General features: G+C 29.4%; 7 protein-coding genes across 8 annotated transcripts; 4 read left to right on the top strand and 3 right to left on the bottom strand.

Moving 5' to 3' along the window:
• The first annotated feature begins 1,168 nt into the window (after positions 1–1,168).
• LOC123305320 (zinc finger protein OZF-like) lies at positions 1,169–3,116 on the top strand. The gene has a single exon (XM_044887006.1). It carries the CDS (start codon positions 1,171–1,173, stop codon positions 2,875–2,877), a length of 1,707 nt encoding a protein of 568 aa, XP_044742941.1. The 5' UTR covers positions 1,169–1,170; the 3' UTR covers positions 2,878–3,116.
• A 3,325-nt stretch (positions 3,117–6,441) lies between these two features.
• On the bottom strand, positions 6,442–11,015 carry LOC123302245 (ubiquitin-like domain-containing CTD phosphatase 1). Of its 2 annotated transcripts, none has more exons than XM_044885103.1 (4): positions 10,827–11,015; positions 8,505–8,680; positions 7,910–8,263; positions 6,442–7,345 (listed from the first exon to the last, which is right to left on the bottom strand). In XM_044885103.1, the coding sequence occupies exons 1-4, from the start codon at positions 10,996–10,998 to the stop codon at positions 6,989–6,991; spliced, it is 1,059 nt and encodes a 352-aa protein (XP_044741038.1). In that variant the 5' UTR covers positions 10,999–11,015; the 3' UTR covers positions 6,442–6,988. The 2 variants fall into 2 exon arrangements, with proteins under 2 accessions (XP_044741038.1, XP_044741046.1); XM_044885111.1 differs by having other exon boundaries at positions 8,505–8,691; positions 10,827–10,962.
• Positions 10,954–11,839, top strand: LOC123302260 (cilia- and flagella-associated protein 20). Its single transcript, XM_044885123.1, has one exon. It carries the CDS (start codon positions 11,077–11,079, stop codon positions 11,668–11,670), a length of 594 nt encoding a protein of 197 aa, XP_044741058.1. The 5' UTR covers positions 10,954–11,076; the 3' UTR covers positions 11,671–11,839.
• A 3,550-nt stretch (positions 11,840–15,389) lies between these two features.
• On the bottom strand, positions 15,390–16,424 carry LOC123290720 (gastrula zinc finger protein XlCGF8.2DB-like). The gene has a single exon (XM_044871009.1). The coding sequence runs from the start codon at positions 16,422–16,424 to the stop codon at positions 15,390–15,392; it is 1,035 nt and encodes a 344-aa protein (XP_044726944.1).
• A 2,778-nt stretch (positions 16,425–19,202) lies between these two features.
• Positions 19,203–20,832, top strand: LOC123304985 (heat shock 70 kDa protein 14-like). Its single transcript, XM_044886563.1, has 2 exons — positions 19,203–19,303; positions 19,364–20,832. The coding sequence occupies exon 2, from the start codon at positions 19,370–19,372 to the stop codon at positions 20,798–20,800; it is 1,431 nt and encodes a 476-aa protein (XP_044742498.1). The 5' UTR covers positions 19,203–19,303; positions 19,364–19,369; the 3' UTR covers positions 20,801–20,832.
• Positions 20,833–21,261: 429 nt separating this feature from the next.
• Positions 21,262–23,110, top strand: LOC123290714. The gene is made up of 3 exons (XM_044870996.1): positions 21,262–21,446; positions 21,921–22,096; positions 22,985–23,110. Exons 1-3 carry the CDS (start codon positions 21,281–21,283, stop codon positions 23,108–23,110), a joined length of 468 nt encoding a protein of 155 aa, XP_044726931.1. The 5' UTR covers positions 21,262–21,280.
• Positions 23,111–23,641: 531 nt separating this feature from the next.
• Positions 23,642–25,668, bottom strand: LOC123290704 (protein get1). Its single transcript, XM_044870986.1, has 3 exons — positions 25,461–25,668; positions 23,752–24,148; positions 23,642–23,661 (listed from the first exon to the last, which is right to left on the bottom strand). Exons 1-3 carry the CDS (start codon positions 25,551–25,553, stop codon positions 23,642–23,644), a joined length of 510 nt encoding a protein of 169 aa, XP_044726921.1. The 5' UTR covers positions 25,554–25,668.
• Positions 25,669–26,268: the final 600 nt, after the last annotated feature.

Here is a 26,268-nt window from a genome sequence, read left to right as displayed (position 1 = left end):
TTCGGATCAATATCACATAGCCTATTCGAAAGCTTGCATTGAAAATTTGATTATACTTTACTACTTTGTGAATAGATACTGTATTTTTTAAATTTTGGAATAAAAGCACTCGAAAGCTTGCCAATTTAATGCGCTTGACGCACTCTTTTACGAACGAATTTTTTTAAACAATATAACGCTCATACCAAAGCAAACTTGATACTTTATGTTAAACAGTATTGCTATTTAAAAGTAAAAATTAAAAATCGTGTTCTTAAGCCTGTTAGCATTTTATAGAGATACTATATTGGCTTTATCATAATGATTTAACAGAGGTTGATGATAACAAAAAAATTCGCACAAGTGCTTTTATTTTCAAAGTTCATTAAAATCTCTTTATACTTACAAAGTATATATAGTTTTAAAAATTGTGTATTTCGTGTGAATATAAGTCTTTTGAACTATGCCAAACTGTTATACAAAAACTGGAACTATTTATTTAAAATACTTTTATCGACTAACAAAAAAAAAAAAAAACAATTTTAACCCGGCCCCAAATTTAAGAAGTTTATGTTTTAGAGTATGTAAATTTCCAAAATGCTCTTCCTTTCGAATAAACTCATAAGAAAAATTACAATTTAATTATAAATTCAAATTATGTAATTTTCTTAAATGGTTTTTTGTGTATTTTAAGATGGTAAACAAATGATTTGAAAAACACTTCTCTGCCCCACCCTGTATACAAATACAGTACCGATTTTTTAACAGATTCATTAATAATAATTTTAAAAAATGTTTTTTTTTTTTTTTTTTTTTTTTTTTTTACAAACCGTTACTATCTGAATTTTCTTTGAAAATGATATTTCTGCTATTTAAAAATTAATTATTTATTTCATTGTTAGAAAATACAGTTTTACGCGCTAAATTTTGGACAAAAGTTCATGAACAATTCGCATGCAAGAGCGCTGTAATTATTTGTCAACTCGCGTTTTATAAAGTTCAAAGACATTTATTCTTGGAAAACAAATCTACACCGTTTTTAGTGTTTTCATTTCATCTTCATATGCATTTTAATGTTTATATCGAAAAATTTTGTTATCAAAATGTTTTACGAAGCATTTCATTATAAAATTACTTAAAATTTATTTTAATTGCAATTATTGTGATGACATTTCCGTAAAATTATTTAAAATGCCTTCCGAAGTTAATAAAAGTGATAATACTTCTGAAAATTTTGTGAATATGACAACTTATACACCCAATGCGTATTCAAATCTTTTAACGATGACTCCTAAGCGAAATGTTACTGTAGAAAGGCATAAGTTTCTCACACGACGCCAAAACACCGATGAAACAATTCAACATTACATCAATGACCTAGTGAATTTAAGCATGACCTGTGAATTTGGTGATTTACGTACGAGCTTAGTTAAAGATCAGTTAATATGTGGTTTAGCAAAATGTTATGACCGTATTCGGGAAGAATTATTACGAATCGAAGATTTAGATTTAAGTAAAGCCATGAATATCTGTGAAACAATGGAATTATTAATTGAAAACGATAGTTGTGAGATTAAAGATGGAATGATAAATTGTGAGATTAAAGAAGAGATTACAGATAAATTAGAATGTCGAATTAAAGAAGAAAATGATGATGATGAAGATAATAAAGATGATATCGATCATGATGACAACGATAATGATTCAGATGGAAATTTGGATTTTGAAGTTTTAAATTCAATTAAAGATGAATGTGATAAACCTGAAAAAACACGCCGAAAACGGCGTATAAATAAAAAAGATCGACCTTTTAAGTGTATCGTATGTCATAAAACATTTCCATTACGTAAACTTTTATTAAGTCATGAACGAATTCATGCCGCTGAAAGACCTTACAAATGTCCACACTGTCCAAAGGCATACACATCAAATTTAGATTTAACGACACATCTTAAAGTACATTCCGGTGATCGTCCATTTAAGTGTAATCAATGTGATAAAACATTTGTATACAAACAAAATTTAAGCTTACATGAGCGTATCCATACGGGGGAGAAACCATTTAAATGTAGTATATGTGATAAAACATTTGCACAAAAATCAAATGTGAGGGAACATGAACGTATTCATACGGGGGTCAAACCATACCAATGTCATATTTGTAAACAACAGTTCACAAATAAATTCCATGCGAAAAATCATTTAAGGATTCATACTGGAGAAAAGCCTTTCAAGTGTACAGAATGTTCAAAAGCATTTACATTCCGATCGACTTTACGTGAACATAAAAAAATTCATACTGGAGAACGACCATATCAGTGTAATATATGCGGAAAAACATTTTCACAGCGCGGTAACGAACGTGAACATAAAAAATTACATACAGGTGAAAAGAAACCCACTGTACAGTGTAACATTTGCGGGAAAATTTGTTCTAGTACATATCGTTTAAAAATTCATACACGTATTCATACTGGCGAAAGGCCATATAAATGTAATTCATGCGATAAAACATTTGTATCTCCGGAATATTTAAAAACTCATAAACGTACTCATAAAACCGAGCGGCCGTTTATATGTAAAATTTGTGGCCGGACATTTGCAATGAAAAAATATTTAATTGGGCATGAAAAAACACATACGCGCGAAGAGACATTTAAATGTGATTTATGTGAAAAGGAATTTTCACAACGTAGTACATTAAAAATGCATGCACGTGTACATACAGGCGAAAAACCGTATAAGTGTAGTATTTGTGAGAAAACTTTTATGTATCGTAAATATATAAAGGATCACGAACGTATACATACGGGAGAAAAACCATACAAATGTAATATTTGTGAGAAAGCATTTGCACAACATTCTACATTAAAACGACATTCAAAAATACATTCATGAGATATCAAGACTAATAGCATTGAGTACGATGTTTTTTGTAATTAGGTTTAAAAATACAGTAGTCCAATTAATAAAAGCAGATGCACAAAAAGTTACGCGAAAGTCCCTCCTCTTTAAGAAATTTTATTTAGTTCTTCTATTCAAATCTATAGGGCGATCTACCTGAAGTATCAATTGCAACGTGTGAATAGTAGTTTCTTTTATTTATTGTGGAGAGTTCTCAAGAAATATTGCTGAAACATGCGTTGAATGAAAAAATTTAACGAATCAAATCCATCAAGTTTTTTTTAATACCCTGGTGGAAAAAATATTTGATGAAAGAATAAGTCTTAGAAATTCTGAAGAAAGTCTTAGGAACTCTCAACTTTTTTGGACTGTCTAATTCACACTTAATAATTCTGGGTAACTCTGAATTAGACAGTCCAAAAATATTGAGAAATTCAGAGTTCGTAAGACTTTTTCAGAGTTTCTAAGACTTATTCTTTATTCAAATGTTTTTTTCCATCAGGGTACATTGTCTCATAAAATTTGAAGTTGAGAGGGGCGAAATGGGCCTTACGTCTCGAAGGAATCCTTTAGCCTTCAATCTAACCTAAAATAATTGTCTTTACTGTAACATTAAAAAATATACAAAATTTATTTTGGTTGACAACAAAGACATAATGAATAATGATGTGAACTGAGTGTTATCTATTCAGCTGTACAGTAAATAAAGGCAAGAAACTAAAGCGAATATACGGCCAATAGTTATCTCTTTCTAGAATTTCTATAGAACTATAGAAAAGAGACAGGTATTGACCGCACAGTCGCTTTTTCTTTTTCTACAGAGCGGTCAATTATGTGCGGGTATTGCTCAGTCCTTTCTCTGTCTTTGGTCGGCAACAATATTGAAACGAGTCATAAGCAGACTTAAAACTTAAAAAAATTACAGTGGTCTATGAAATGAGTATACCATTAAAAGAGTGGGCTATTTTTCATTAGAAAGTTTTATTAATACATTTGAACAGTCTAAAGGCACCGATTGTCACCTGAATGATTTTCCCAAAAAGTACCTGTATACGAAAATATCATAGGCATAATGATTTATTTTATTTACTAGAATCCAATTCGTTAGGCTATATTAATCTATGAGTCCGAGGCAGAGCTAAGACAATCGCGGCATTTTCAGCCTAATTGATTTGGTATCTAGGATAGTATAAGATCCAATCGTGCGATTAATCAAACCAAACATTAATTTGTATTAGCTTAACTCTCCCTCTAATATTTACTAAGTTTTTATTTCGTTGCATCGAAGCCAATCAAAATCGTTTTCAATCACGTGATAACAACCAAAAACATATTTTATTCGGTCTTTTTTTTTTTTAATAATCCATTATTTTGTTCATATTACGGTAAATAGATTTTCATAAACTATGCATATATCACTTTATGACAATATTTTTCTTACTGTCAAATAATTCCTACTGAGGAAATCATGAGGTTGCGCCGGACAATATAACATAAACCAAATATTGCAGAAAAGTTTACCTGAAGAAATGACATACTTTAGAGGATACAAAGTTATCTATGTTTCTTCTCATCATCGAAAGGATAAAATATAATAAGTATTTTCTCTAAAGTTGAGCATATTTGGCTAAAATTAAGAGTGATTAAGTGATTGAAAACCACTTAATTCAATCGTAATGATAGTTTGAAACAAGTTTAAAATTGGTTACATAGAATTTTCATTTTGATTATAAACAGTTGAACCCAGGGAATAAGATATTTTTCTTCAGCTATTAGAAAAATGGAGTAGATTTGTTTCTCCATTTTGACGGGAAAGGAAGGCAAACAAATAAATAAGATTAAAAATTAGGGATTAAATAAAATTATTATTTATAAAAAAATACCCCTACTTGTCCATAAAATAAGATTACCGTACACAAAATATATGATTGAACTATATATAACGTGTTCAGGAATTATCAATTTCTTTCTTACCCTGGTGGAAAAAATACTTGAAGAAAGAATAAGAAATTCAGAAAAAGTCTTAGGAACTTTGAATTTCTCAACGTTTTCGGAATAGTCTAATTCAGAGTTATTCAGAGTTCTTAATACTTTTTTAAAGTTTCTAAGACTTTTTCAGAGTTTCCTAAGACTTATTAAGACTTATTCTTTTTTCAAATATTTTTTCCACCAGGGTATGCCCTTATTTAATTTTTTTTATTCTATGTCCTTATTTATCAAGAAAATAAAATTACCATATCAAATCGTACTACAGTGTGTCCAGAAATTAACAAACACTAAAAATTATTGAAAAGGAAATTATATACTACTATTATTTATTATAAAGAATGACTTGATGTTATTAAAAAAATTTGCATTCAGTGATTTCCATCCGTGGACACCACATTTATATAACGAAAGAATCGAGTCTTAAAGTTGCCACAATACTGTACACATTTACTGAGAATATTAAATCTCAATGTAATTTTTTGTGCTTCTGGATCTTATTTAAAAGGTTTACACTGTAAACTTTACAGTAGGTACCTTAAAAGTGCAATGTATCCATGATTAACAAACATAATAAGACAGTTTAAAATGTAAAGATAATTTGTCCTATTTTTTTTAATGCAAAAACATTTATTAATATATTTGTAAATTATCTGTTTAATTGTAATTTTTGTAATTGAAAACGAAATTTTAAAATTTATTTATTTTGTTCATATGGTATTCGGGGCAGTATATTAAAGATTTTTATTAAAATCATAATATCGAATACTACTGCTACGAATAATAAAACAAACAATAAATCGAAAATAAAATTGTATATAAACAAAAATATTATTATTATTGATAAAATCCTCATTCAAAACTATTCATTTTTTCTGAATCAACAATACCCAATGGTGTGCTGAGAGTTAATTTGCGGGATTCCCACCCATTTTCTCGTCCTCGCGTGAGCCCCATGTAATTATTATATTATTTGCGAGACTTTTGTTCTAAGGTCACCACCGTCCTCATTTGTACAAAGAGATTTGTATCCTTTGTCCTTTATATAATGTATACGCTCTTATCAAATATATACCAGGCGAAAAACAAAAAAACCTTCAACATTATTTAAAAACAGCTTAATAACCGGTATTACCGGGAGCAAGTAATGCTTAAATAATCGAGAATTATACAACATGACTTAAACCCCAGCAGAAAATGAATTTTTATGTTACAGTTTAGGCCTTTTTGATCATTTTTTTAATTGGCTGGAAACCTCGGAGACTCATATATACAGGGGTAAGTCAAAGTATGATACAAGGGTAAGCAAAAACTTACTACTTTCCAATTAATCTATAACATATTTTCCTTTGTATAATTGATTCAATCATGCAAGTAAGATGTCTTTAGCATATGACGCTGTTTCATTTCCACATTAAGGGATAAAATCCAAAAAATTCAATTTTTCTATCTATTTATGCGAGTTAAATGCAGTTGCGTTGACATTGCGGATAAAATAACCATAAATAACTAAAAATAATATTTACAAAAAAATTTAATGTAACTAAAATTAAAAAAATTAAATAGCAGCAAGTAGAAATAATTTATTGCTCGAAAATATTTAAATCGTACACAGCAAATTTTAAAGCTTTTTGTATCATTGTATATAATAAAAAACTCAATTTATTAAGTAGTAAGCATAGCCATATAGAATAATCGCACATTTGAAGAATTCCGTATTTTGACCTCTTTCTGAAAGCACTTGAACATCAGTATCAACAATGATTCCGATTATCCAAATGTAAAGTCGCAACAACGTTACCGAAAAAATTTAATGAAAAAAGCCATAGAAGAAATAAAAACAATCATATCGATAAAACATCATATTAACACATTGGATTCGTTCAAAATAACAATGAGCGACAACTTTTGTGCGGGTATCTAAAAAGAAAGCATGTATTTTTTTTATAATTAGTAAGAGATAGACAATGTTGTAGACGCCCGTACAAGTGTCGACGAGCATGTTGATTTTGAACAGGACTAATGATTATATAAAAAAATAAGAGACATACAAAACAATGTGCAATTTATTCTATACGTTTATGATTTTGAGGCATTTCATTTATAAAAAGAATATATTTTAATCTTCAGCGGTGGTATTATTACTGTTTTCATTTTGAGACGTTGTGTTCGCTGTGAGGTCCTCTTCTCCGTATAATATTTGATCTAAATCTTTAGCATGAGAAATAAAACTTTCCCATTTGCGATGATTTAATGTCGTTAAATCAATATGCTTTTTTGCAATATATTTTAAATATTTTGCTAAAAAGAATAGTTCTTTATCTTTGTAACGATTAAAATGTGCTTGCCGAAAAGCTCGAATTCGTAAACCACTTTGTTTGTTCATTAAAAAATTATGACGTATATCATCTAACATCACAGTATTCGTTGGACTATATTGTGGAAATTTCCCCCAAATTACTTGTAAAGGTTTTACCTAAAACAAAGAAATATAATTTTTTTCTTTTTTCTTTTATATTATAATCTCCTGAACAGTTCAAAAATGCCCATTTTCGCTAAAACTATAACAGATAGAGAGTTAATTTGTAGGTATTCAACCAGTAAGTCTTGTGAACAAATTTCAAAAAACGAAAAAAAAAGACGGTTTAAAGGCTGCTATAAATGTGTTTGTTTTTAGCACTGATATTCAACTCTGGCTATCCAAATGGCCGCAAATTGTCATTGATTTTATGTTTAGGATTTTTTTAGGATTCCAAAAACAAGATACTGTCAGTTGATCTGATTCCATCTAAGTGTGTTGTTTAGGAGATACTGAATAAAAGATTTTATTGGCATAACTTAACAAATAACAAAGAAAATGGGGAAAATATTTATGCAGACTAGACCCTCAGAGGACAAGAATGAAATTTCATAGGAACTTTAGCTTAATTATAAACTCTTACTAGCATCAGTCTGTGTGTCGTAGATTTCCGCAAATATACGGGGTATCTATTTTAATTTGATCGGCTGAGTAAGATTATCAAATAAAAAAATTACTAACATCAACTAATTCATGTTTGGGTGAAGACGAACTAACTGAAATCATAGCAGCTGAATCCAAATGACATACAATTTTATAATCAGGATGATTTGTAACACCTAATAATTTTAGTTTTTCCAATATCCATTTCATACTAGTTGCAGACCAAAACATAATATCATAATATGGATATAATGTTGTTAAAAATTCATGCAAATAAGGCCGCATTAATTCTACTGGTTGTTCAGCTGTGGAACGATGATCAAATATTGTATAATCGATATCCAAAACAATTAAATATTTATTGTCACGTGGTGGGTTCAGTATATCTATTTTATATGTTGCAATTCTTTTTTCTATCTTCGAAATATATATCTGTAACAGAAAATTATGATATGAAACAATCAAACGGTTTCTTCATACTTTAAGAATTTAAGATTTTGTCTTAAATTGGACATAATTGGTGAAACTAGAACGATTTAAGAATTCATTGATTCTTTTTGCTTAACGACCAAATGGTGACAGGTGTCACTCTCGATGTTGCGAGGTACGTAATCTTTATAACAATGTAAATATAGATATTGAAAGATATAAATTGATTTTGTTTTATAATTACCGAATTGTCAACAGTTAACTCTTCATCAGGTAAATCTAAGTCATTTACAACATCATTCGGCTCTTGAGGTGTATTTATTTGTGCAATGGACTCCTCCAATGATCCCATCATCATAATTTTAAAACCATCTTTTAAATTTAACGTGGAAATGACCACAGTATCATCAGCTGGCTTTCCTATAATAATACTGTTTCAAAATTTCATATAATTATTATACATCTAATATATAAAAATTTCATGTCAAGGTGTTTGTGTTTTAACTCCTCCGAAACGGCTTGCCCGATTTTAATGAAATTTTTGTACATTCGGTAGGTTCGAGAATACATCGTAAAATATTTTTCACCCTCCTACCTTCACTTTAAAGTGGTGAAAAAGGGAATGATACCTTGTATATGGAAGCCCCATGTAAATAATTTTGTGGACAAATATGAATCAATGTTTGCTAAAATGTCAATTTTACTAACGTTTTCTTAATTTCATGTGGTTTATAATATTACAAAAGATAATTCTAATTATTATTCTCACAAGCAGTATGTTAGGATTGTTTTTTAGAATTTTATAGGTACTAATTTTGAACTTTTCCGTTGATATCTAAATCGACGTGTTTTCACTCAAAACAATAATCACATCAGATCAAGAGTTATTAAGGGTGAATACCTTCCATCTAATGTACAGTCTATCTTAAGAACCAATCGTACGATTTCATTTTTTTAATCATGGTTTAATAGAGAATTTGTTATTTTAGATTAATAATCGCTGATCAAAAGTTATAATCAAATAAATTAATTATAGTTGAAACGAAGTTAACGGGGTTAGCTAGTAAAATTATAAACCGAATGCTCAGGCCACATCATCTTTAAAAAGAAAAATCGATCGTTCAATGTGACATATTTTAAAATCGACTATACCTGAGCGACCGAACATGTTTATAGCTTCCAGTTCTTACTGAAAGTGGCTTATCTTATTCAAACTCGTTCTCGTAAAGATATAGAGAAACACATCATATTAAAAAGTTGTTAATGAATGTTTTTTTTTTACATTCCATTTTTTATCGAATTTATTTATTTTCAAAAAAATATATCCAACAATTTTCTAGTTTCATTTTAAACGAATTATTTTGTATTATAGAATGGGGTGTGTACAGGTTGTCTAAGATATCCGGTATATTAGGAAATTTCCAAAGGAAATGGAGCTATTGCTTTTGTACTGAGTTTCGCAAGGTACAAAATTTTGAATTTTTCAAAATAAAAAATATTTTTGTATTTTTTATCTGTTTTAAAGAAAAAACTTTTGTAATTTTTTCTCTAGGCGCTTTAAGAAATAAAAATTCTTGAAAAATGAAAAAGGCAATATTCGATTTTAAGAGAAATGTATTATTTTTTTCAATCTCTGAAATAATTCGCTTAGCTAACGCAGCTCCTGCGCTGCGAATTTTTAAAATTTTTGATTTGGCATATAAAGTTTCATCCATGTACCTATAACTAATAATATCACAAAAAATCATAAACGAAGGTGGTATCATATTTTAGCATTGCGGCAGGAGTTTCACTTACACAAAACTGCCCATGTCTTATCCATAAAATACTATCCTTATAATATTCCGAAAATACGAAAATAGTTTGAACGTTGAGTGATAATAACAATGAAGGATATTCAAATAGAAAGGCAATTGAATAAGAAATGCAAAAATAATATTGTCCGACATTTTAGTCTAAGTCTAAGTGCTAGGGATCCGTATCCCTCTTTTGTATTATTATTTTCAGAAACTTCATAAAACGGTGTGTTGTCCGACATCTACATAATTTTCCGCAATTTTCAGTGTCGAACATCTGACATGCCATTTTATCGAATGTTGGACCTAATGATTTTCCCATTTGTTATTCCGTAATTTTTCTGTTATAATAACAAAAAACAGATATCCCTACACACTTTGCATTCATCGTTTTTAAGCTTGGCCACACAATCAAAAATCTTCCGGTAAAGAAAGTATGCCCCATTTACAAGAATTTTCGTAACGCAAAGTCGTTAGACTAACCATAATTAAATCATACGGGAATTTCATATTATGATAAGCCCAAAAAAGAGATAAACAATCAAATATTACTGATTTCAAATATCCACCAAAGCATAACAAATTTACTTGAAATCGGTTTTACCAATTCGGAACGTGAAATATTATTCTTGATCGAATTTCGAGATCGACAATCAAGTCAGCTAATAAATAATTATTTATATAACATTATTTTAAAATTAAAAAGTAGTTTGTTTATTTTGATTAATAAAAAAATAATTATACCAAAAAAAGTTATAAAAAATGTTAACCTCTAAATTTGACGTTTAATAATTTCTGTCTTTCTGGAAGGACTCCCGTTACATTTTGGATGGCCTGTTTTAACAATAATACAGTATTATTTGTATCAAAATCATTTAGTTTAAACTCTTTTCCACTCCATTTGATCACTAAATTAATCTTGTTTAAATTTACATCCTCCATCTTGACTTACAAATGTTTGTCACTTAAGTGAGGTTATGGAACAAATTTAGTCAACATTAGAATAGTGACGGTAAAAAAATGTTTAAAAATACATTTCAAAGTGGTTTTTTATCCATTCTGTACAGTATTGGTAGTAAACCGTTACAAATATGGGATAAGAAAGTTCGAAATGGTCATATAAAACGAATATCAGATGAAGATATCCAATCGTTGGTGCTAGAAATACTTGGATCAAATGTAACAACTACATATATATCATGCCCAAACGATCCCAAAAAAACATTAGGAATAAAATTGCCATTTTTAGTGATGATCATCAAAAATTTAAAACGATATTTCACGTTCGAAGTACAAATATTGGATGATAAAAATGTCCGCAGACGATTTCGTGCAAGTAATTATCAATCTACAACACGGGTGAAGCCATTTATATGTACAATGCCAATGCGATTGGATGATGGTTGGAATCAAATTCAATTTAATCTAGCAGATTTTACACGACGTGCTTACGGTACAAACTATGTGGAAACACTTCGAGTACAAATACATGCCAGTTGTCGAGTGCGAAGAGTGTATTTTTCGGATCGATTATATTCAGAAGATGAATTGCCAGCTGAATTTAAGTTATTTTTACCAATTACATCGAAGAGTACTAAATTAACTGAAGGATAAGACTCTAAATTATTTTTATTTTATTCCAAAGATTTTTATAAACACAACAAAATTCAACAATTTTAATGTATTGTGCACGTTGCACCTCTCCACGTTTTTTTTACTGTTTGTAAGTGAAATTATTGAATATACTTTACAAAATCTAATTTTTTTTTCTGTTATTACTAATTTTTTGTCAACACAAATTTGAGCATTCTTAAAGAAAATTTTCCCCGAAATAGGTACTGTTGACAATATGGAAGACATATTCTCTTAAACCAGTGGTATGGTAATCCACACCGTTATCCTTCGGCCAAACCGAGCTATTCTTTTTTCGGATGACTTTCGAAATCCAAAACTACATAATATGATTATTTTTTTTTTAATCAAAACAATTAACTATTCTATTTTTAATTAAATTTTAGTGGCGGGATTTATAAAAGAGGTGGGCTATAATGGAGGCTATATTACGGCATACATTGCGATTATCATCTAATAAACAGCGTTCACTTACCCTGCGGTTATTTTTAAAATTTGTTTCATTTTTTTTTTTTATTTGTTAGGATAAAAAACGTTAAAATGTGTCCCCATACTCGAAATTGTAAGTGGTGTAAAAACACATTGATTCATAAATCTCATCTTTTCTTTCATCAATCAATTTCATGAAGTTCTGTTGCTAGTTATTTGAATTGGTCATTTATGTTTAAAGAATCCTAAATTTTATTGGTATGATAAAAAATTCCCACTGCGTATGATTTAAGGTTTAGTTTGAGCAGAAATGTTCAGTTAAAATACTAACCGAACGTGGGTCAGGAGACTTAAAATATATGTGAAGGCCCAACAGTAGTTTTTTTGTTTGCAAATTGGTAAAAAACTGGTTTGAAACAAATGTAACACAGTTAACTCCTAATTATACCAATTGACCTTATCCAAAGTTACTTCTCTTTATTCATGGATTATAGACAAAAACTAGAAATAAATAAGCTCAAAAGAAAAAAAAAAATTTGTGTAATCATTTTTATTGGAGTAAAACTTTTAATTTTTTACAAAAAATAAATAAATAAATAAAACGTCTATCTAATCTTTACATACTACAATAAAAGAAAGTCGCCCTCCGAATCCGTCTGTCTGTTTATCCGTTAATTTCTAAAACAACAGATTTTGAAACACTTTTCAGCATCATTCAGATAATTTTTTTCCAATGATTTTTATTAGTGATTCGAGAGGACAATTATCTGTTTATTTATCGGTAAGTTATTTGGTTAATTAACCGGTAAAATAAATTTCTGAATTATAATTAACCAAAAAATTTTATAACTGAGAGTATTTTTTTTTAAGTGAACCTTTTTAATAACTTACAAGTGATTATTGAAATTATTTATTCAATTCACTTTGGAATAATAAAATTAAAATAAGAAATAGAAAATTTCACTTAATATTTAAATATCCCGCGTTATGCGTTATGCTTAATTAATCCGGTAATACGTTGTAGATATGCTAGATGGCATTAAAAATTTATTTGGTTAATTGTCCGGTAATTTACCAGCAGATAAATTAAGTAAAATATATATTTTACTGGTAAAATCGAATCTCTAGTTTTTATGTATAGTAGATCTGAAGGAAGTATAGCCGTATCGACGGTCACGGTTAACCATTTATTCAATAGAACATGTAGTTCCCTTAGTTGAGGTAGTATGGAAGTTTTCGAAATCATAGCACTCTAGTCAAATCAGCAATATTTTCTTTTTCAATCTATTATATAATTTTTCCCATAATATGTGTTTATAATTTATAAGAATAATAATTTGTAAGTTAAACCTAAAAGCTATTTTTAGAAAATAATATTAAAATTGATTTATATGAATTAATTGACTAGTCAATTAGTGCGAATTTTGCATACAAAAACTAGTCTCACGAAGTAAAATGAAATTTCATATGATTTACTGAAATTTTGGGTACAGCCTATGCCAATTTTTAACTTTTACCTATAAAATAGAAAAAAAAGGTGCGATTTTGGAAAAATCAAAGATTTTAAACAATTTTGAAATTTACTCGAAAACTATGCATTTTAGAGAAAAAAATAAATCACTCTTAAGGATGTTCCAGCATGGTATTTGCAGTTTCTATGTTAAAGCAATGGTACAATTTTTTTTTCGACAGAATTTAACGAAAAATTAAATTTAAGAATTTAATAATGCTTACTATTAATTCCCAAAGTTTCAGAAATTTTGACCGTTTAAAATGGGAAATAATTATGCCAACGTCCCAATTTCGATCAATTTACGTCAAAATTAATATCTCGAAAGTGAAAATTAATTTCTAATTTTTTTTTTTAGAATTGTATTGTATAAACATTTTTTTCTACTTTTTCTTCAATATATAATAATATCATAAAAAATAGTTGGAGATACCGGACATTTTACATGCTTTAAATGGGACATGACCCTCAAAATCGCGAACTTTGTCTTTAAATATCTCGCGATCTAAACGGTCAAAAATTATGAAATTTTAGGAATTCATAAATAAAGCTATTATAAACCCGAGAAAAAAAATTCGGCCAAATCTGTCGAAAAGTGATTTCATGCTGGTACTACCTTAAGTATTTTTCTTATCTTTCATATTTTCTGAAAAATCTACATCAATGTACAATTGAGCTTTTCATTTACAAAATGATTATTTTTTGTTTTGGACATATTACAATCAAGTAAAGGCACAACACATATTTCTACCCTAGTCGAAAAGCGCTGTTTGATAAAGATACAATATATTAGATTTTCTGGGGTTGAATAGTGTTTTGACAACTGTCCTAGTAACAAACGCAAATCGATAAAAAATCCTATTTTCTATGGTTTTTTAAATTTTCCTTAAAAAAGATACTTATTTTTGTATGATATATTATACGAGGAATACATACTTACTGTTTCTTTTTTTAAGACTGGAGTATTTTTTCCCTAAAATACATAGTTTTTGAAAAAATTCTAAAAAAACGTGGAAAATTTTATTGTAATATAAATTTTAATTGCTGATTTGACAAAACTGTTCCCCGTTTCGATACTGCTATATTAACTTAATTAAAATTTCGTAAATTGTGTAAATAATAAGTTCTATACATACATGTATATGTTTACTTGATAAACTCGGGTGCATAATTAGGGGTGGAAACTTTACCATGCGAAGTGGGGCTGGGTTGCTGGTATAATATAATCAAGTGCCCTATTACAAGTCATAAATAATAAAATATAACAAATTCTTATTAAAAGTAAAAGCGCAATATTTGCTAAATCTGTATCGGCTTTTCGAAGAGCATGTCCCAAACAATGGCATTTTCTCCTGTGTTTTTGAATATCAATCGGTTTTTGATTTATTTTTGAGGCGCCAGAGGTGCCTTCTGTTTATTGTTACTGCTAGCAAGTATATTTTAATAATCCTCCTCATATTTGTTAATAAATACTTGTTTTTTTGTGGGTAAGCTGTTTTTCCACTAACCAGGTATCACAATATAAATGAATCGACGTGTAATTGGTGTTGTAAAGATACGAAGTTTTGTTTTTAACAGTTGGTTGGAGTTCCAGACGGAAAACGCTTCTCTTGGCTCTTGTATTCACAGCTCAATATCTTTTCGCACTTCTGTTGATGGAAATTGTTGATCCGATGCAGGTAGTGAAGTGAATCAACTTCTTTAATTTCGTTTCCATGCACTTCTAATTTGGAAATTAAACAAAAGAAACATAATTCATTTATTAATGTACTTCTTTCACATGTTTCCTTAATAAAGATTTCTGTAAAAATGCCTTATCACACTGATCACAGTGAAACGATTTATGATCATTTGAATGACGCTTTTGATGTTCATTTAACGATGTTTTAGTATTAAACGATTTATCACATATCCAACAATTAAATGGTTTTTCTCCCGTATGTGTACGCTCATGTTCGATTAAATTATATTTACGTAAAAATCGTTTATCACAAAAATAACATTGATAACATTTAACACCGGTATGTATTTTTTCATGTGCCTTTAAATAACTTTTTACACTAAATGATTTACTACACACAGTGCATGTGTATGCTTTTATACCACTATGTGTTACCATATGAACCTTTAATATTGAATTCGTTATAAAATGCTTTCCACAAAGATTACAATAATATGGTTTTTCACCATAATGTCGTCTTACATGCTCATTCAAGCAAGTTTTCGTGTTAAAGTTTTTGTTACAAATTGTACATGCATAAGGTTTTTCTCCCGTATGTACACGCTCATGTTCTATTAAGTTATGTTTACGTAAAAATGATTTATTACATACGCGGCAAGCAAATGATTTTTCATCTGTATGAATTTTTGTATGAGTATTCAATATGGACTTAGTTACAAAGGTTTTATCGCAAATTTCACATTTAAAGGGCTTGATTTTAGGGTGAAAATTTTTATGTAGTTTTAATTCATGTCGTAGAAGGAACTTGTCCTCGCACATGTCACATTGTAATGGTTTTTCATTTGTATGAAGAATACTATGGCGTTTTAAACCAGATCGACTTTTAAAGAATTTTCGACAATTTTCACAAGAATATAAATTTCCAGTGTGAATTCGAATATGTTCGTTTAGGTGAAATTCTCTTTGAAATGTACGTTCACAAAATTCACATTTAAATGGTCGATTTTGTTGTTGGATTTTACCGGAAAATGTTACTTTTTCATTACTTTCTTCTTTAATGACAATTTCTAAAGAGTTTAAAGGTAATTGTATTGATGAATCGTTTGTATTTTCCATTATGTCACATTATTTTCAATGTTAATTTCACATTCACAAATACAAGAAAAATATTTATTTTCAAAAAATATCAACAATTGTCATTTTGACTTCTGCTTGTTTCATGTGCAGTATGTACCAGCAATCCAGCATGTACAGACAATAAATAACAGACCTGTATTACATAGAATGATCAATTGACATAGACCACCATACGCAGGCAGCAGCAATTTTATCTAATGGGCAGTAGGCGCTTTTAGTCTAAGATCCCAATTAGGATCGACCTTCACCCATCTGTTTACCGGATGAAAGTTATTTTTTATGAAATATAAAATGTTAACAAATATCCCTGCAATGGGTTGCCTAAAAAAATGTGGTCCAGACTACTTTTAGTGAAAATATCAAGAGTAAAATTTTTAGAAATTTTTCACTGACTTGCAAATCTTACGAATTTTGATCTACTCGAAAGTAAAAGCCATAAAGAATATGCAGCAGCTATGTTGTCTGCCTTTTTTCGTTCACTATAATCGCATTTATACAGGTTGTGAATAGTAATTACGTTCATCTGTTAATTCATTGACTCGCATATATAAATAAAGATAATTTTATTGCAAATACGGTGCTATATGATTTTCCACAAAATCAGTCAAAAAATAATGTTTACAAGCTTTCCCAGTTTTGATATTTTTATTAAAAGTTGTCTGGACCATATTTTTTAAGGCAACCCACAACAGGGATATTTGTAAATATTTTACATTTCATAAAAAATAACTTTCATTCGGTAAGCAGATAGGTGAAGGTCGACCTTAATTCGGATCTTGTACTATTTGCAAAAGTTATAAACAATTGAAAAGGTCAAAACTATTATTATGGTGGTATGACAATCATATTGACTAGTTATATCTATGAAGAGTATTGGCGATGAGGACCCATCTTGTAAACCGTTAGAGATTATAACAAAAGTTGAAATGTAAAAAATGTTCCTTTTAAAGTAAGGATATAAACAACTTTTGTTTGAAACATTTTTCGTTAACATCAGTGTTTACCGGTGAGTGCGCAAATTAGCTTAGAAACATTATATACATGTATATACAAGTACCTATTGTTTTTATTTTAAATTCATACGTTACTTATATTATGTATGTGTTTGTTTGTTTATCTTTCTTTACTTACGTTACGTAAAAAAACAAACGAATGTGTAATCAACAAGGTATTTCAACAATTAACTATTATATTATTTTGTCTGTACAAAGTATTTCAACAATTAACTTAGTCAATTGTTTGTTTGTTTTCACTTGTTTATTTTAAAAATTAATGGCTGAAAAATGTACGCTTCATGACTACAGTTTCTTTAGTTTTTTTAAGGTCTGGGATGACAATTCTCTTGGACTTCTGACAAATTTCGAATTAATATTCACTGCGTATTAACACATTATCCAACGCTTTTACTATATTTAGTTACCAATATATGACAGTGACAGTGCTCGGGCATTATATAATTTCATAAATGAATCGATTCAATGTATAAATCGACATTCGAAAATGGTGAATTGGTATTATTGCGACGTAACAAATGCAGATTTAAGTAGCGATTTTTCATCAGATGTTCGAGAAAGGAAATTTTAATAAAAGTAGCCAAACTCAATCACAATTATTAACTTCCCAATTTAGGAAGTTAATGTAATGGGTCCGATTTTCGAAATCGAAATTTTCAACATATCCTTACCTTTCATGGTTAGAATGAGGGTTTAACACCAATTTTGAGAAGGAATGTGTATGTGTACGTACGTACGCTCGTAGACATTAATTTCGCCGTCGATATCGCGCGAAAAAAAAATGATATCGACTTCGGTGAGGTTTCGATCGAAGCGTATTAACAGAAATACGATCCGAAAGGAATTTCATAACATTCGGTCGAATCGTTTCGAGTCGAGGGAGTTTTTTTCTTAATTTCTTTTCTAATCGATATCGCGCTAACAGAAAATGATATCGACCTAAATGAGATATCGATCGAAACGTATTAACGGCAATATGATACGAAAGTAATTTCATAACATTCGGGCGAGTTTTTTTAAAATTCTTTCCTAATCGATATCGCGCGAACGAAAAATGATATCGACTTCTTTTAAGTGTCGATGTAAGCGTATTAACGGCAATATAAGATCCGAAAATAATTTCATAACATTCGATCAAGTTTTTTCGTGTCGGTCGAGTTTTTTTGTAACTATTTATTATGCTTCAAAGTTATTCGTGTGGACCTCAGGGGTTGCACTAGACTCTACCCGCGGTTTGTTAATTTAATTTTTAAAATTTTTTAATTTGTCTTATTTTATACCCCGCCCCGTAATTTTTTGTTATTTAAGCAGCTATCCATATTAATTTATGTCTGTGTGTAAGTGCCATCTTAAATTTATTTTCGACTTACATTCGACTTAATTCATAAAATGTATGTTCCGTAATATTCACCAGTATAATGGCTAGTGCTCATGACGTCAGAAATCGACGCCATATTGTACTGGTATACTACGCCATATTGAACTGGTAAAATGAGCATGATAGTGTACATTTGTTCACCGAATGTTTGTGTAAAAAAATTTATTTATTTATTGTTCATTAAGAAGAATATGGCGTCTGAAAAAGACTTACTCGTAATTGACGAATATAATAAGAATATATATATATCAAAGATATTGTAATAGTAATATACACGCACTGGTCAGTATTTTCGGAATGATTCACCAGTATGGCGTCGGTTTATGGCGTCATTAGCACTGGCCAGTATACTGATGAAAATTACGGAACATACCCTATAATTTAACATCATAAAAATCCCTAAGAAAAGCACATGTCATATCTTGGCAGTTAAATATTTACGTCAACCTAAAAAAGTTTCAAAATCTGTTAGTACAAATTAAATAAAATAGTGAAATAAAAAATAATTTCCATAATTCATTTTATAGATCAAAATGACGACACAATTTGGTATATATTTTGGTAATACAACAATTGCCTTAGCTTTCTATAAAGATGGAAAAACTGAGGTAATATCTAACGATTCTGGTGATCGATTAACTCCTGCTGTGGTTGCCTACAATCAAAATGAATTTATTACCGGCATGGCTGCAAAAGCAAGTTTAACACATAATGCAACTGGTACTGTAATTAATAATAAACGATTATTTAATGATCAATTAACTGATGAAGAATTAGAACAAACTGCAGTTGGAATGCCTTGTGCAGTTACCGTGAATAATGGCAATGTTACATACACGTTCAATAGTAGTAATAAATCCGCAACGCCCGACGATATTGCTACACATTTATTCAAAAAAATGTATTCGATTGCATTTAATATTGTACAGTCGAATAATATTAAGGTTGTCGTATCAGTTCCCTTATATTTTTCACAATCCGTGCGTCAACGTGTCTGGGATTGCTTAGAAAATGCTGGATTTAGTGTGTTACAATTAATAAGTGAACCTTCTGCAGCTGCATTAGCTTATCGATTGGACGAGAGTGATAATTCAAAAGTATTAGTTTATCGTGTAGGTGGTGTGTCGTGTGACGCAACGATTTTACAAATACATAACGGATTATATGAAATTTTAGCAACAGTGCATTATCCTAATCTAGGCGGTAATTATTTTACAAAATTATTAGCTGAATATATTGCAAAAGAATTCTTTAATCGTTGGAAATTGGATCCACATGAAAGTAAGAAATCCATGTATAAGTTAACACGACATTCTGAATTAGCTAAACATATTTTGTCGACAAAAACTTCTACTTCATTATTTATTGAATCGTTATGTGATGGGATCGACTGGGAACAAAATATAACTCGGCCACGATTTGAGAATTTAATTTCACCACATATGCAAAAATATATTGAACCGATTAAAGAATGTCTAGCGAAAGCGAATTTAACATCAGTTACAAAAATAATTTTTTGCGGAGGCTCAACACGAATACCGAAACTTCAGTCAGTAATTCGAGGCTCGTTGTCAGCAGACATTGAAGTATTTGACGATAAACCAGATGAAATTATTGCAGAAGGTTGTGCTCGACAGGCATCGTTGCTTGAATCACCATACGATCATGATGATTTAAGTTTAGATGTACCACTATTGGCAAATGATGTGTACGTTTGTGATTCGAATTCGAAAGTTGTTAAAGTACATATACCAAGTCGTACACCGTTACCAACGAAAATTACATTTACGGAATCCGATTCAAAAGCATTTGAATATTCAATATTTGAAGGGAGCATCGAAAATGATGAACATATTTTAGATAAAATTTCTTTTACGAATGCCGGTTGCGAACAATCTGCAGCTGATTTTCAAGTTGTTATTACACAAGATAAAATTACAATGAACTTAATTGAAACTTGTTAAATCTTTTTATCAAATAAAATGTTTTAAAGTTACTTTTTGAATTTTGTCTTATAATTTTTTGACTCCGAGATTTGATTGCAGCATTTAACAGCAAAACGGCAACCGATGAGATATGTATACCTACAGTTTATCCCAGAAACCCACAACCACTCTTTAATGAGATCTTTCTTTTCAGGTAAGTTATATATGGAAAAATGTTAAGTAAAATTGTATCTAAAACAGCTCGTAGGCTTCTAAGATTGGATCTTAACCTTCAAAGGTCAACTTGTTTTCTTTCAACCACTTCAAATTAAAACTATTATAAAAACACGAACAACTCAAAAATCCTAATTTTACTGTAACTATGGATTTCAAATCCTTAACAAACAATATATCAAATCAAAATTGATAAGAATTCAAAAATTTTGGCCATTATATTTTATAAAAATTGAAAATTTAAAGTTTTTTCAAAAATTTTCGAAAAAATTTTTTTTTAATACAATGAATGAAGTCCTGGATGAAATTGCTAATGGGCGGTTATTTCCAACTGCATCATATTATAAAAAACAACAAAATTCAATAAGACGTGAAGACTTATTAAAACCAAAAATAAGTAAAAGATCGTCAATATGGGTTTCGGATAAAATTATTCGAAAAATGGATATCAGTAATTTATTAATTTTGGTTTGAACAAAGTATGAGGACTCACAAGACGAATTTTTTTTGTATACAAATACTAAAAAAGCAAAGTACAAAAAAAAATTTTTGCAGCCGATTATTTCACGAAAAGTGGTAGGGTTCTAGAACATAATATTATTCTATGTTCTAGAACCAGACCAAATTTTAAAATCATGTTGGACTATTCTAGTCTAGATTAGAAGAGCACAACATCATTTTAAATTTTTTACATTAAAACGTTCGTAAATTTCGTTAAATTATGGTTTCCGTCCCGTTACAATATGTCATAACTTTGGGCATGATAATCGAAAATTTTTATTAAAAGGATCGAAAACTAACGGAATCAGCATAAGGTTCATGAAAACATAAGTAACACATGTTTGCGTATTTAAAGCAGAAAGTTCTCTTGCGAGTCTTCTTTTTTGGTAGTTAATTATAATAAAAATTATACTTTTAATTTTAGTGCAAAACGCTGATCTTAACAATGATCAACAAATGTTTGATATTATTGAAGCATTAGATGACGCGCATTCCGATTTGAATGGTCTTACACCAAATTATTTACAGGCAACTATTGATCAACTTGAAACTAATCCGATTATTAGAGATTCAACATATGTTGGTGATGCCAGACATGAAGTAAGTTGTTACGTTCGTATAATTCAGGTTGTAGGAGGGGACAAAAATAGGACCGGAGAAGTAGATAGTTTGACCTCGAATTGCGTTATAATAAAGTAAGATTGCATTGGGCTTCTTCAAGATTATGACCTGTTAGAGGGAACCAATTATAGTGATTATTACTTGATTTAAATACATCCCTACTATATAAAATACCCTGTATCTACAAATTGTCAAAACGCGCTCTTTATCGCTCATTTCTTTCATATTTATACCTCTTAATTGTCTTTCTCTTAATGCAGAACTTTCCTTAGACGGATCTGAAGTGTCTAAGTGTATACTATCCTAGGAAACTCATAATAACTTGCCTAACCATGGAAAATTTATTGTTGCACCCGAATACTTTCTTACTGAGGAATTATTTTCTGAAAATGCTTCAAACTAAAAAACTTGTAAAACTTCCAAGATTTTAAATTTTTAATCGCGAATAGGCATATCTTTTGACTATCAGAAGGCTTAATTAACTTCCTTCGAAAATGCATAAAAAATCGATATTTTTGTTAGTTTTTTGCTCCTACAGTCTGGGTTTAATAAAACAAGGATTTCTGTGCATATACACGGTTTATTCGAATGTGTGTCCAACCTTTAGAAATTATTAGCATGGGTCCGTAAACAGTCCCATTCAAAGCTAAAACTAGAACAAATTTCGCGCACCATTTTAAATTTGTGCCCAATCCATTAATTTTGTCAAAAAATTTATGGATTTGTGGTGACTGAACATGAGAACTTTTTGTAATTTTTTAATGCTAAAAATAAATTCCTAAAGCCACGAACACTTATTCGAATATATCAGGTATGGCCACAAATTTAAATAATATAGTTAAATATAAATATATTTGTGTTTTAAAGGTAATGAATTGCTTATCAGAAAATCCACGATTACCACTAAAATGTTCGAAACAAATAAATATGTTTTTACAAACTATTAAAAATAGCACTTCATGTAAATGTAACGTTTTAGCAGACCGATTATGAAAGTGTTTCTTGAACCGATTACTAAGGTGTTTTTTGTTGTAACAAGTTCTGTTGTTAATAAAGTAATATTTTTTACTACAATTTCGTTTTAGTAAATTTACACAGACCGCGAGTCAATCTTTTCACAATTCGTTACGTGGTTATCAATATAGTTTTTATCATCAAATTTAGTCATTCCAGTGAATGCATAATAACATAATATTTTTTAAATGGAATTGTGAATTATTTCCATCCTATTGAAATAACCGTAAATTTGAATCAGAAATAAAACTGAATTGAATTTGATTTATTCGATCATATTCAACATTTTCAATATGAATTAGAATTTAGTAACAACCGAAAAAAAAAAGGATTTTTTAACTAGACGGCCAATCGATTAAAACCAATCCAAAATTTAGAACAGATCGAAAAAAAATTTAATTCTTCTAATTCTGATTCAAACCCGTTCAAATTTTGAATGGTTTATTATCATGCAGTATAATATCATTATTTATATCATAAGATTAACATTAGTTGTAGTTTGTAAACTCTTTATGCTTGGAAATCAAAAACTAATTTAAAAGAATTTTAAGGTAGTTTTTTCACTCTGGATAAATGAAAAACGATGTGATAAATTCAAAACATTTAATTTACAACTTGCCTTAAAACTATTTTACAAATAAAAAACCATGCAGGTACAGATATTGAACCTATTTCATGTAATGGATATGATACTATCATTGAAACTGGGAATAGATTGAATTCCTGAAGATCAATAACAGGTTCATGTCGATACACAAAACTTATATAAATAATATAAATAGAAAGTATTACATTTAATGCATATGGAATAAGTGTTTTATATTTGAGACCAGCCGATAAACGTTTATTTGTTTCTTCTCGTAAATTATTTTCAACTACATTTAATTTACGTTGTAATTTCGCGTGTGCCACAAAATTATCAACCATTGGAATCCCCGCCAATGTTTGTCGTATTTCAATTACTTCATGTAGCAATTCTTTTTCAGCTTTTGTTGGTCTATTAAATAAGCCTAAAATCTAATTTCAGTGGTATTAATTTCGATTTCAATAGTCAGGTATGGTAGTTTGAAACAACGCATTCAAAAATCAACTCTTCTATTAAATATCTCCGTTAATTGGATATTTAGTAAACTAATCAACTTTAAGTTTTCACAATAATTAACTCTGCATTACTACTACTTTCAGACGTATATAGAAACGTTTTGTTGATATTTTCGCCTGTGTTGAAGACAATTAAATTTTTTCGATATTTCTCGTTAGTTTGAATGTATTCGACGTTCAACTACAAAAATTGGCACTCTTCCTATATGTCTTCCATATATGTGAAAGTTCTTTTCATTTCCGAAGGTCGGAGATTTTCTTTCTACAGTTTTAGTTTTTACAATTTTCTCCGTAAGTTATGCGTCGAATTGCATCCACCTAATACATTTTGTCTAGAAGTGTTATGGACCTAAATTTCAGAAGTATTACGATAACTCCAGTACAAAAAATGATTTGATTTAGAATCTGTAACAGAGAGGCGATCAATCTACATATTTGATGATTCATTAAGAACTGGCGAACGTATGTCGAAAATGCTTAAATAAATAAAAAAGGGGGAAATTTTACCATCGTGGAAAAAAACAAATCAAGTATTTGCTTTTGTAATTATTTCAGACCAAGTAATAATTCAGGGTTCGTAATAGATCTTGTATGTTTTTTGGTTTTGTTAAATATTCAATAAAAAAAAATGTTTGTTTTCGATACACAGTGTGGCAGATAACTACAGATAATTCGATCAATCAGACAGCCTTCGACATTAAACATTTTATGAGCGAAAAAAATTGGAATCCCTAAATAAACTTTGGGCATCATTCAGAAGGTTGCCATTTATTCATGTTTTCGATTTTATAGCTAAATTTATAATTTATAGAATTAGGGAAATTTCCAAAAAACAAATTTTAGTATACAAAAAAGCGAGTTTATTCAGTTTCACACGATTTTATCTATATCACTCCATACTGTCTATTAATAAAGGAATGGATTGTGGAAAATCAAGTTGTCCATATCACTAGACTAAACTGACTTAAAATTTGGCAATGGGTCAAAATTGTCTTTTGTTAACTCTTGGGCTGATCAAAACTCGCACTATTAACTCATCATTCATTCTTTTCTTTTTTTATTTATGATGCCACAATGCTCTTCTTAAACATTTTTAAGTACTTCCAATTCTGTTAGGGTTTAATTAATCGATAAATTAATAACTGTGTGAGTAAACAAGGAATAATTTGATCTGAATGCGTTCTTTCAATTACCCCTTTTGCTTTGATCTGACAATGAGATTACTTACATAGTTAATAATTTTGGACGATATAACACTAAGTATACTTAAAGCTGATATTAATACAAATAAATGCATTTTTTCTGGAATAAATGATATCATACAAAAATATTTTAATGATTTTAACCTCAAAAAGTTTTGCTGTTACTAAAATTATCAAGGCTTAAATGAATTTTACAAAAAAAATTTCGTTTTTTAATTTTATAAACTAAAGACGTTTGTCATATTTGAAATGATATTTCAATTTTTATTAAATTTTTAATTTTCATGTATTATGACAGATAGAATTACGACTGCGCGCATATTTAAAACAATAATGGTTCGTTAGGTTATATTTAGAACAAACTTTTAACCAAAGACTATAGGATAGACAAGAAGCAGAAGTATAATTATAAGTGACATCTGGAGTCTGAGGCGATCAACTATTAAGTTTGTAGGCCTTTGCGGGTATGGCTATTAAGTTTAACTACTTTGCGGGGGTGACTATTAACTATTAAGTTTGAAAGCCTGACTCGGTAGAGGCGCTGAAACTCGTATACTACGATTTTACATTAGCTCATATGGGCTGCTTCTCCTCTATCCTATGCTCTTTGCTTTTAACTTATTATGTATGAAATGTAGAGAGAAGGCTCTTCGAATCAAAAAGTGTCCACAAAATAGCATAAAATAGAGGGACTATAATTCATATGTAATAGGGAATATTCATGTATTTTTTTTATATATTTTTAATTCATTGTTTATACCGTTATAACAAAGTAAAAAATATAAATACTGCTTAAAAATGCTGTATTTAAGAGTAAAAAATATTTATAATTTT

Source organism: Chrysoperla carnea, chromosome 1 (genome assembly GCF_905475395.1).
Source record: "Chrysoperla carnea chromosome 1, inChrCarn1.1, whole genome shotgun sequence".
In the NCBI taxonomy this organism is placed as follows: Eukaryota; Metazoa; Arthropoda; class Insecta; order Neuroptera; family Chrysopidae; genus Chrysoperla; species Chrysoperla carnea.
This window is presented reverse-complemented; position numbering and strand designations above follow the sequence as displayed.

Excerpts from the sequence above, each read along its gene's own strand:
- LOC123290714 (XM_044870996.1), top strand. The coding sequence starts at position 21,281 with ATGAATGAAGTCCTGGATGAAATTGCTAATGGGCGGTTATTTCCAACT. Across the intron at positions 21,447-21,920 it reads TATTCGAAAAATGGATATCA|TGCAAAACGCTGATCTTAAC; the intron begins GTAATTTATTAA and ends TTTTAATTTTAG. Across the intron at positions 22,097-22,984 it reads TTGGTGATGCCAGACATGAA|GTAATGAATTGCTTATCAGA; the intron begins GTAAGTTGTTAC and ends TGTGTTTTAAAG.
- LOC123290704 (XM_044870986.1), bottom strand. The coding sequence starts at position 25,553 with ATGATATCATTTATTCCAGAAAAAATGCATTTATTTGTATTAATATCA. Across the intron at positions 24,149-25,460 it reads CGTCCAAAATTATTAACTAT|ATTTTAGGCTTATTTAATAG; the intron begins GTAAGTAATCTC and ends CACTGAAATTAG. Across the intron at positions 23,662-23,751 it reads TATTTGTAAAATAGTTTTAA|TTTTTGATTTCCAAGCATAA; the intron begins GGCAAGTTGTAA and ends CTTTTAAATTAG.
- LOC123302260 (XM_044885123.1), top strand. The coding sequence starts at position 11,077 with ATGTTTAAAAATACATTTCAAAGTGGTTTTTTATCCATTCTGTACAGT.
- LOC123302245 (XM_044885103.1), bottom strand. The coding sequence starts at position 10,998 with ATGGAGGATGTAAATTTAAACAAGATTAATTTAGTGATCAAATGGAGT. Across the intron at positions 8,681-10,826 it reads ATTAAACGTCAAATTTAGAG|GAAAGCCAGCTGATGATACT; the intron begins GTTAACATTTTT and ends GTATTATTATAG. Across the intron at positions 7,346-7,909 it reads CCAAACATGAATTAGTTGAT|GTAAAACCTTTACAAGTAAT; the intron begins GTTAGTAATTTT and ends TCTTTGTTTTAG.
- LOC123305320 (XM_044887006.1), top strand. The coding sequence starts at position 1,171 with ATGCCTTCCGAAGTTAATAAAAGTGATAATACTTCTGAAAATTTTGTG.
- LOC123290720 (XM_044871009.1), bottom strand. The coding sequence starts at position 16,424 with ATGGAAAATACAAACGATTCATCAATACAATTACCTTTAAACTCTTTA.
- LOC123304985 (XM_044886563.1), top strand. The coding sequence starts at position 19,370 with ATGACGACACAATTTGGTATATATTTTGGTAATACAACAATTGCCTTA.